At 32.1% G+C, this 11,968-nt stretch overlaps 2 protein-coding genes across 2 annotated transcripts in view; both read right to left on the bottom strand.

Annotated features, from left to right (window-relative positions):
* Window positions 1–7,488: 7,488 nt before the first annotated feature.
* On the bottom strand, window positions 7,489–8,018 carry HELRODRAFT_153720 (hypothetical protein; the record flags this gene model as incomplete). Its single annotated transcript, XM_009032191.1, has 2 exons — window positions 7,489–7,548; window positions 7,887–8,018. Coding segments are annotated over 2 exons (192 nt in total), but the record flags the coding sequence as incomplete, so codon positions are not given.
* Window positions 8,019–10,378: 2,360 nt separating this feature from the next.
* Window positions 10,379–11,968, bottom strand: part of HELRODRAFT_165661 (hypothetical protein) — a gene marked incomplete at both ends in the record, with an annotated part of 4,482 nt that continues 2,892 nt past the window's right edge. Inside the window, 2 exons of the mRNA XM_009032190.1 lie at window positions 10,379–10,405; window positions 10,517–10,640. Coding sequence (XP_009030438.1) covers window positions 10,379–10,405; window positions 10,517–10,640 — 151 coding nt within the window. The remainder of the gene's footprint in view (window positions 10,406–10,516; window positions 10,641–11,968) is intronic.

The raw sequence follows: 11,968 nt of genomic DNA, 5'->3' as shown, positions 1-11,968 counted from the left end.
CCACACACACATACACACACACACACAAACATACACACACACACCACACACACACGCATACACACACACCACACACACACACACACACAAATACATCCCATACACAAACACACAAACCCAAACAAACACACTCACACACACACACACACATACATACATATATACATACATACATACATACATACATACATACATACATACATACATACATACATACATACATACATACATACATACATACATACATACATACATACATACATACATACATACATACATACATACATGCATACATACATACAAACATAATCTTCTTATCTCCAATACAACGGTGTGGTTCAATGATTTATATATATATATATTTATACATATTTATATGTATATACATATATTTATACATTTATATATACATGTATATATCTTTCATGTTACATTTTTAATTGCTTAGCAAGGGTTATTAATTTTTTTAAGTTTGGGATTTTAGTCATCCATTTTGTCATTCGTTTCTTCGCTCTTTCAATCATGTGTGCGTGCGTGCGTGTGTGCGTGTTTGTGAATGTATGTATGAATTTATTACATATAATAATGGTGGCATAGGTTCTAGATAGTTTTGTTGTTGGCATTATATTTGTCATCATCATTATCGGTCGAAACTACATATCCACAATTGTCATCACTTATATCATCATCACCATCATTATTATTATTATTATTCATCATAATTTTTATTATTACTATTATAAACTCTATCAATTTCATCTTTATTCTTATATATCCCTTATCAACCTTGTCGTCATCATAAGTTATACCATGATTATCATCATCACCATCACCATCATCATCACCATCATCATCATCATCATCATTATCGTCATCACTATTAACTATAGACAAATTTTGTCATCTTTAACATTACCACATTATCACAGCCATTAATATCATCCTCCTCATCATCGTCGTCATCGTCGTCATCGTCATCATCGTCACCAAAAACTATAAACCACATCATCAGGTTCAAAACATGTGCATAGCTGGCAGACATAGGCACACAAATCTTGTTGATGTAGTCGTGCAGAGATAATGATAATAATAAGGATGATAATAAATAACAAAAATTACGGTGATGATGATGATGTTACCGACATCAATTATGATGATGATGATGAAGAAGGAAAAGAAGAAGAAGATGATGATGATGATAATGGTGGTGGTTGTCTGGTTAACATCATTATCAAGTTTTATCTTATCCATATCACTGATTGCTAGTCGCTAATTGATTTTTTCATTTTAATTATTATAACCGTGATCATATCGTTGTCTTCATCATCATCTTCTTCATCATCGTCACTCTAACCATCATCTTTACCGACGTAATTATCACAAGCGTTTTCATCATCGTCATTACCATCATAGTTGGCGAACACGGAGACACATTACTTAATAATTATAAAATTTTGCTGTAAAGTTATTCATCATCATAGTCACAACTGTCAATCAACTGTGCTTGCTTAGTTGTCTTGCGAATTTATTAATTTTTAATTAAACATGTGTACGTACGTCTCCCTCTCTTTCTGTATTTCTCTCTCTCTCTCTCTTTCTCTCTCTTTCTCTCTTTTTTTCTCTCGTCCTCTTTCTCTCTTTCTCTTTTTTTTCTGTGTGTGTGGTGTGTGTGGTGTGTGTGTGGTTTGTGTTAAATCTTGTTATCAAAATTCTATTGCTAGGCAACAAATAAAAATTTTACTCTTCAAACAAACTTAGAATTTTATTCTTACATCTATTCCTTTAATTATTTAATGTATTTAATTTGTTTCATTGAAAGTACATTTTATTTTATTTACTTAAAAAAATTGTTCATAATTTTTTCAAACTTAATAAGTCGAAAGAATTTCTTTTCAAACACGCAAGCCAATTAAATGATCTTTGATGGGAGGCTTGCGAACGTGCGTGTGTAAACAAAATATACCAAACAAATAAGTGTATTTGTGGGCTGAGAAATTTCATTTGTATTTTGTGTATTGTATGTGAGTGTGCGTGCGTGTGTGTTGTACGTATATAGTTTGTGTATGTTGCGAGAGAGAGAGAGAGAGAGAGAGAGAAAGAGAAAGAGAGAGAAAGAGAGAGAAAGAGAGAATGAGAGAGACTGGCTTACACGCAGTTTGCTCGTCAACAAACATTGAATTTAATTTGTCTTCTGTTTGATAAGGTATTATAAGTCAATCGCTCTCTTCATTGTTATGTTAGTTGCCATTTCAGTGTGTTCGCGCGTGCGTGAGTGCGTGAATCTGTTTGCCTGAACAAACACAAACGCAAACCAGCACGTATAATATGTATGTATATATATATATATATATATGTATACATACACGTGCGTGTATGCTTACACTTATATTTATAAATGCATCTCTGCATGTTATGATTTGCATGTGCTTTTTTAAATAAACATTTGAAACATACAAACATACATAGACACGCACGCACACAGATCTACATACGCCTCATGCAACACACATGCACACACGCACACACGTACACACGCACATAATAAAGTAGGAACACGCAGTACATATACGCACACACTCTTACACATGATTGATGGAAATTATTTATATTATAATTATTTTATTTATTTATTTTACTAATGAAAATGGTTATTTTAAAATCGTCGGCTAATTTAATCTTAACTCTAAACATTGTTTCTCTTTTTAAGACTTTGTCTATGGTGATTTACTGATTTATCATATAAACAAGTTAAAATTACTACTACTTCTGCTGCTACTACTACTACTATTATTACTACTACTACTGCTGCTGTTACTACTACTGCTGCTGCTGAACTACTACTAATGCTGGCAGTAATAACAAAAATAAAAATTTCTAAGCAAAATAAAAAAAATTTTTGTAAAAAACTATAAAAAAAGAAAAAGGAAATTGATAAGAATGGAAGATAGAGGTAAAAGAAAAAAAAGAAGGAGAGAAAGCGAAAGAGAGAAAGAAAGAAAGAGAAAGTGATGGCGGTTCGGAGAGAGTTATGTTTGTTCTTGAATAAATGTCTTAATATCCTACGTCTGCTGATGCAAACACAATCATTGATTGGTCCTTTCGAGACAACTCGCTTGCCCTTTTTATGTTGCTCAATTTTTTGATGATGATGCTGACGATGATGATGACGGTGTTGGCGATGATGATGATGATGATGTAGGTGTTGATGATGATGATACATGTGTTGATGATGATGATACATGTGTTGATGATGATGATACATGTGTTGATGATGATGATACATGTGTTGATGATGATGATACATGTGTTGATGATGGTGATACAGGTGTTGATGATAATGACGATGAGGATTATGATGTCACTGCATCAGCAGACGTATGATACTGAAACACTATGATAAAATGAGATCATGATGGTGATGATGATAGTGACAATGATGTTGGTAATAATCCAGTCAGGTGATTACCTGGGTGATAATGATAATAACTGTGTAAATAGGTAATGATGATAATTTGGTTCAAGATAGGAAAAACGAAGTACTACTGATAAGAAGTGAGTTATGTGATTAAGTTGAAATTTTAAAAACTTCCGTGATGATTTTGAAGAATAATAAGAACGCGTGTAGATGTGACGACGCTTAATCATTAACCAGATCAATAAAAAATCATTTGTTCATTCTTTCGTTCATTCATTCCTTAAGCTCATCCATTCATTCATTTATTCATTCATTTATTTGCTCATTCATTCATCATCTATTATGTAGCAGGCATTTGATAATTTAATAACATTAGAAATCATGTTTGCTTAGCAGATCAATGATTCAACGTAGCAGCGACAGTACAAATATGAACGAGATTTAATAAATGCCCTATCCTACCTAATACTACATAGTACTACAGAGTACTTTGCAGTACTACACACGTGTATGAGCGAGTTTGTATTAATTTTGTTTTAATAAATATATATTAAATAGGAATTTTGATGAAAATCCAAATTTGAAGGTTTTTATTAGTTAAAAATGGCAGACTCCTACTACAATGACAATGAAATTCGTTGAAATTATTTAAAATTTTAAAATTACCGACAAAATCTTTAAGAGGGAGGTTTATTCATTAATTAGAAATGCGACTTAAATGGATAGCCAATGGATAGATTACTTAACTCCTAACTACTACTAACTACTCGTAAATAAATTAAGACATGCAAATAAATACTAAACATTAATTAGAAGTTTGCTCTGCTAGGAAGATAGTTAGGTGTGTACTTATCTAAGCGTTGAGACATGACTGTCTGAACAACTGAATCTGAAGAAAATAGTATCATAAGTTGTAATTTTTTTGATTTCTTGGAATGTTTTTATGAGGAGTTTTTTTTATTGAAAAAAGTGTTTTACGAATGTTTTAGTAACATCAATAACATCTATGTGCATGCATATACTACCATACTGTGCATATACTACCCATACTGTGTTATGTGGTATGCAGTTTCATAAAAAATACTAAATATATACGTCCTAACATTACTCAATTGATATTTGTCATTGAAGAAATTACATTGCAATTGTTTTTTCATTTGTAACATGCCTCTTATAAAAAAAACTTTATCAATCAGACTTTTTTAATGTTTATTAGTTTTTTAAACGTTTGTTGATGTTTCAGTCATGCTATCTTCATAAAAATTTCACATTTGGAGGTCGATTGTGTGTGGTATGCATGTGGATGCACTATTGTTTGTAAGAATTCATTTAAAATATACTTAACCATCTACTGTGCTGGATGGAATGCGTGAGGCCTTGCAGAAATGTTTGGTTTGTGGCTCGTGTCTGTGAGTCGCAAAGCCGAAGTGTGGTTAGCTTGTTATGCCGTCACTCTAAACGCTGTCGTTGGTCAATAACTACGAATAAAGATTCATATTATCAACAGAAATTCCAAATTCATATAAATTCTCAGTTAACCAAGCATCGTTTAATCTTAAAATTTAGCATAACGATTGCTTAGCTCAACAGTGCCGGGTTCAAGTTTTGAACAATGTGAGCCTGACATCACATTTATCAAATATTCTTCAAAATTATTTGTCGTTAAGGTTGTACAAATCTGTTTAAGACGCATTGATCCCTCCATTTATTGTATATAATTAAAATATACCATCAGAAACGTTTGTATAAAAAATGTGTTCCTGGCATACAGATACAAGACGATAATTTTTGAAACTTAACTATAAAAAGTAGAAACTGATCTTTCATACCAACATGCCAACTGTTATTTAGAATTATTAAAATTATCTGAGCATTTATTGATGTTTTGACTATTTGAATGAAGATGTGCAAGTCATAATAGTACGTACAACATGAACACACATACGTATCGTATAAATTTAAGTACGCATATATGTGGGTATGTGGATACGTATTTGCATACTTAATACGTTTTATATACGTATGTATGTACGTAAGTCTTTCTCTCTCTCTCATTCTCTTTCTTCCTCTCTTCCTCACTCTCTCTCTCTCTCTCTCTCTCTCTCTCTCTCTCTATATATATATATATATATATATATATATACGTTTTTACGCAAGCACGTACGTACGTATCTGTACTTAGTTGCACGAATGCATGTATGTATGTATGTATGTATGTATGTATGTATGTATGTATGTATGTATGTATGTATGTATGTATGTATGTATGTATGTACGTACGTACGTATGTATGTATGTAGGTATGTATGTGAGTGTGTGTGTGTGTGTATGTGCGAGCCCATGGTTAAAAATGTGTGTATGTATGTATGTATATATGTATGTCTGTCTATCTGTATGTATGTATATGATTATATATGTATGTGTGTACGAATGTATGTGTGTGTATATGCACAGTATGCGTATGTATACGTATGAAATTGTCCGTGTTTGCTTGAACGACGAATTAATCCATTTAAACAACAATAGCACCTGTCGAAAAAGTCGATATTTTGTTATAATAATAATAATAACAACAATAATAATAATAATAACCAAGCAAAGATAAAGATGATAGAATGATGATGTTAATTTTTTAAAGAAACAACGGTAAAAATTTAACATGGTGCAACTGATAATGAATAATAATAATAATAATAATAGTAATAATAATAATAATAATACGATGAAAAAATAATTATAATGTCGATATTAACGCATTTTGACAATCGTAGTTCGCAAGCAATCTTTAAATGAGAATTAAATGAACAATTTGCATTGTGTGATTTCTCTCTCTCTCTCTCTCTCTCTCTCCTTTCTCTCCCTCTATGTATTTGTGCGTGCGTGTATAAAGGTGTGATTGTGTATTAATATACGCACGTACGTGTGTTGATATGTGTGTGTATTTATGCACTTGTGTGTGTGTGAGTTTTTACGATTTTACTATATGCTGATTATCAGCATTTTTATTCATCTTTTTGCAACGTTAAATTTATTTCCAGAGAAAACAAATGATTCAGAGACAAAGTTTTTAAATGTAGCATTTCATTTATTTATACAAAACGACTTTTTATTAAATTAAAAATGTTTTCAAATTTGAATATTTGAAAAAAAAACATTAAATAGATTTCTATGGTAATCTGTGTTATAATAGCAACAACAACGACAACGACAACAGCAGCAGCAGCAACAACAACAACAAAACAACAACAACAATAGCAACAACAACACATACAATGAATTCAGAATAAAAACATTAAAAAATAATATATAATATTTTTACTGTTATTATTACTGCATTGTCGTTTTCATTATTATTAACAATACCATATTGTTACAAGGAGGTTGTTATTAAGTCCATTAATAACATTAATTTCATGCTTATAACATCAAAAAAGATCACATTAATACAAATTTTGCTTAACTTTTTTAGGCCAAATGATGTTATTTAACAATAAAAAGGACAATAACAAACGAACAAAAAATAAAATGTTAAGAAAAATGACTCCAGATGATGATTGTGTATTGAGAGGTAATACGATGATGATGACATTCATGATACAATTGATACAATTACGATAGAAAGTGAAATGACGTCACATGGAATGATCATGTGATGATAACGTTGGCAATATTGTTGAAACTGTAGCTTTTTAAGTTGCGTGTGTATTGTTCGTTGTTCAATTCAATCATGATTCATCGTCATCATAATCGTCTTCATCATTTTCACCACATCTGCCTCTGTTATCATCATTATCGCAACCACCTCTAATCGCTCCAAGATCGTCATCAGCATTGCCATCGTTATCGTCATCATCATCTCCATCATCGCCTGCTACATTCTCGGCCATTTCATTGGCTGGAATAGTGGTCACGCGATCCAAACATCGGTCTGCTATTGGTTGAAAGCAATGCGGACTTTCCACGTCAACAAGCTCATCATCGACGTCATCATTGTGAGCGTCATCGTTGACGTCATCATCTTCGTCATCTCCGGATGTCATGACGTCATCGTCGTCACTTCCGGTACGTTCTCGCTCGTCGCCCGACTGCACTCGCTTGTGCTTGGTTCGACGGTTCTGGAACCACACTTTCACCTGACGATGATGATAATGATGTTTTATTAGCAATGGTTATAATGATGATGATGCAAATTTTAACACCATCAGTTGAGAAAATGATTGTTGATGATGACTTTTCAGACATTTATAAGATGGTGATTTTGATTATGTTGGCGAGGCTAATGTCAAATTATTATTATTGTCAATATTTTTTTAGCTATTTAGACATGATATTATAACTGCCAACCAAAACCATGTATTCTAACATCACCACACACCACCATCACTGTTCCCACTATAATCATCATCAACATCCTCACCAACACCATCATCATCATCATCAACATCCTCACCAACACCATTGCCATCCTCACTTGGGTCTCAGTAAGATTCAGAGCGGCTGCCAGGTCTTTCCTCTCTTGCCCAACAACGTAGTGGTTCTTTCCGAAAGCATCTTCCAGTTGCAGCAGCTGCGATGGAGAGAAGGCTGTCCTTATCCGCTTTGGCTTCCGGAATGGGAACAGAAAGGTACTATCGGTTCCTGGTGATGATGACGACGTGGAAGAGGGTAATGATGATGATGATGATGATGATGATGATGATGATGATGATGATGATGATGATGATGATGTGGAAAATGATAATTATGTAAGGAGATTTTTTGACGACAAATAGTTACAATTTTTATTTTACTTGCATCAAAGATGACCATATCAATTGAAATTATCACAGATCACTTATGTATCATATATGTCTATTCTGTATATATGTCTTTATCTACATCCATATTTTTCCATATCTTTATCTATAACTTTATCTATATCTATATATCATAGACATAATTAACAACAAAAATATTATTAACATTAGTAATAATACTAAGAAATATTTAACACATAAATGTTAGCATTAGAGAAAAAATAGCAACAAAAATATGACATAAAAAAATTCCCCAAGAATAATTATAGTCGAACAACAACTACTACTACTACAACTAAATCACAACAACTAATCAAATAACAGCTTTTCACTATCAAAATAAACAAAACAAAACGAGAAAAAATTAACAAAAATAAACAAAAACGGCCTGTCATTTTCCAGACACAAAACATCAGCGTGACACAATCAGGAAACAGTTTTAAACGTTTAGCGCTCGCTGTGACGTCATAAATATTATCGATGGTGACGTCATTATTGCGTCATTACGACGTTTTTATGACAGAACTGAAGGCTAATGATGGCGGGAGAGATATGTTATAGTTGTTTTAATTTTACTTCTGTTTCACTTTAATTTTTGGATTTTTCACTCACTCACTCACTCACTCACTCACTCACTCACTCACTCACTCACTCACTCACTCACTCACTCACTCACTCACTCACTCACTCACTCACTCACTCACTCACTCACTCACTCACTCACTCACTCACTCACTCACTCACTCACTCACTCACTCACTCACTCACTCACTCACTCACTCACTCACTCACTCACTCACTCACTCACTTACTCACTCTTTCTCACTCTCTCTACAGTGGGGGTTTATTTCCTCTCGCGTGACAGGTCATCCTCGCTTACAAATTTTTTATTGTCCACGTTGTAATGATAGTGCATTGTTTTATTTATGAACATGTAATTATAATGGCAATTCGAAATTGCTGCTACACGAGTAAACTGACATTATTGTTATTATTATTGCTCTTATTATATTATTATTACTATTATTATTGTTGTTATTATTGTTGTTGTTGTTGCTGTTGTTATTATTACTATTTTCTTTGTTTTTGTCGTTGTGGTTATGTCGTTACTGACGTTGTTGTGTTGTCTCTTTGTATAAAATCACATTTCCGACCGTAATAAAGACGCTCTTGACACACTTCTACTCACAATTTCTTTATTAAGTTTATTATCGTTTGGTTATTTTTAGCTCTGGAGGAAATTTATATTTATTTATTTATTATTTCAAAAACACGAACGAAACCTTATTGTGGTATTAGCAACTGTATGAACATTATTAACTGAGATTTGTTTGCTGTCTTGCGTCAATTTTATGGACTGACTGCTTCATTGATTCTGACTAAAAATAATTCACGTGGTTCCAAGAAACAATAACATTCGACCTAACAACAGTATGACCTACTTAATTTTTTTTCCTCATAGCACGCTAATGAATGCTATCCTTCAGAAGACCAAGAAGAAAGAAGTTGAAATTGAAATTAGCTACGTTATCGTGCTGATTCAGATGACCAAGAAGAAAGAAGTTGAAATTGAAATATAGCTAAGCTACCGTGGTAACTCTGAAACAATAACCCAAACCTCAATCTTTGATTGCCAAAATTGTTGTAATTGTTTGTTACTTACATTTTCTCTATACCAATTATGCTAATGTTACCACTAATAATATTAGCAATAGCTATACTTTTGACTGTCAAAAATACTGTTGAAAAACATTAATAACACAACATAACAATATCATTAAAATGACTTGAAATTACTTTAAATTACTGTACGATTTTCATTGACCTCACAGCAATAGAAAAATCCCTTGCTCGGTACCTCTGCTGTTATAACACGTAAATCCTCTCGTAAAAATTATTTATCTCTGTATCGTTGTTACTATAATATATTCATGTCTGAAAACTGATTGTTATTATTATTATTATTATTGTTGTTGTTTTTATATTATTATTATTATTATTATTATTATTATTATTATTATTATTATTATTATTATTATTACAGACATTCAAATGTATAATAACTATATTAAGACTGATTACATTTCTCGTTGTATGCATTTTATACCTATAATGGCGAGCATCGTAGACTACTTTCTCATTTTAATTCATTTTATTTTATTTTATTTTATTTCATTGAATATTTATTTCGCCCCTTTTTTGGAAGAAATAAAAGAGTTTCCATTATCATCATCATTAGTAATATTGTTATTATTATTATTATTGATAGAGAATTATTAGTAGTAATAGCAACAATAATACTAACATTTGTAGTAGCAGCAGCAATAGCAACAGTAGTAGTAGTAGTGGTAGTAACGATTGTAGTAGTAGAAGTAGTAAAAGCAGCAGCAGGAGTAGTAGCAGTAGCAGTAATAGTAGTAGTTATTGTCCTGCGAGTTGTATTATGTTACTATCTATTTACCTATCTGTGACATGTTAAGTGTTTGTTGTCGTCGTTGTTATTGTTGGTTCTATTGTTAATGTTGTTAAAGTTGTTAGAGTTAGTTTTAGTTGTTATTGTTGTTAATTTTGCTATTGATATTTTTTGTTATTGTTGCTGTTATTGTTCTTTGTTCTTGTTGTTATTGTAATTTATTATCGATTAATGTAACTCTGAAAATTAATGGTACAAAGATGGTTGTCATCGGCTGTTTGGCTGTTTCAGCTTCAAGAATTCAACCTTAGATAAGCAAGCTTAATTGCTAGGCTGACTCTTTCACTTTTTTGTGAATAAAATGGATTAAAAAAATAAGAAACATTTTCTTATAGAATCGCTCTCTTTCTAGCACGGCAAAACATAAAATAACAACACAACACAACATAGAATTACACAACAAAACACAACTTATAACATTATGACAAAAAAGCAAAATATCAATTTGACTAAAATACACTTTAAACAAATGTGTATTTCGATTTAAAACAAACATAAAAGAGACCACATAAACACACAAATACATAATTACACATACGCAGGCACACACGCACACACATACAAGCACACACATACACACACGTACCCAAAACACATGTATACATTTACATATACACACAGATACAGACACTAACTTTTATCCATTTAAACACACACCTAGACTAAATTCATATACACTTAAAATCATGTATACTCACACATACACACACACACACTCACACATACATACGTTGACGCATACTCACACAAACACACACACGCACGCACGCATACATACCGTAACATGTGACGTAACAAACACCAAAGATAATGTAACATAAAATGCAACATTCATCAATCCAGGGTAGGGTAATGATTTTTTTCCCTGCATTCTGCCGATCGTCAGTTCAAGATGGTGATATCGATGTTAAGAGAGAAAGAAAAAGGAAAGTGAAAAGAGGAAAGGAGAGAGAGAGAAAGAGAGAGAGAAAGAGAGAGAGAGACAGACAGTCAGACAAAAATACGAAGAGAGAGAGATAGAGATAGAGAAAAACTGAGAAAAAATAAGCAGAAAGAAATAGAAAGCAGAAAATACAAAAAAAATTGATATTGATGAAATAAAATAATGAATTAATTAAAAAATCCGTTCGTTTCTTTACTTAACGATTATCATTAACTTCTTTATCATATTAGCCAGCAATGATAATATTGTTCTTTGCCATCATCGTCGTCCTCACCATCATCGTAATCATTAACATCATCATCGTCGTCGTTATTATCATCATCATCGTCATCATCATGTCT

The sequence above is a fragment of the Helobdella robusta genome (assembly GCF_000326865.2).
Source record: "Helobdella robusta unplaced genomic scaffold HELROscaffold_8, whole genome shotgun sequence".
Classification (NCBI taxonomy): Eukaryota; Metazoa; Annelida; class Clitellata; order Rhynchobdellida; family Glossiphoniidae; genus Helobdella; species Helobdella robusta.
The sequence above is the reverse complement of the archived record's forward strand: the minus strand, read 5'-3'. Positions and strand labels throughout refer to the sequence as shown.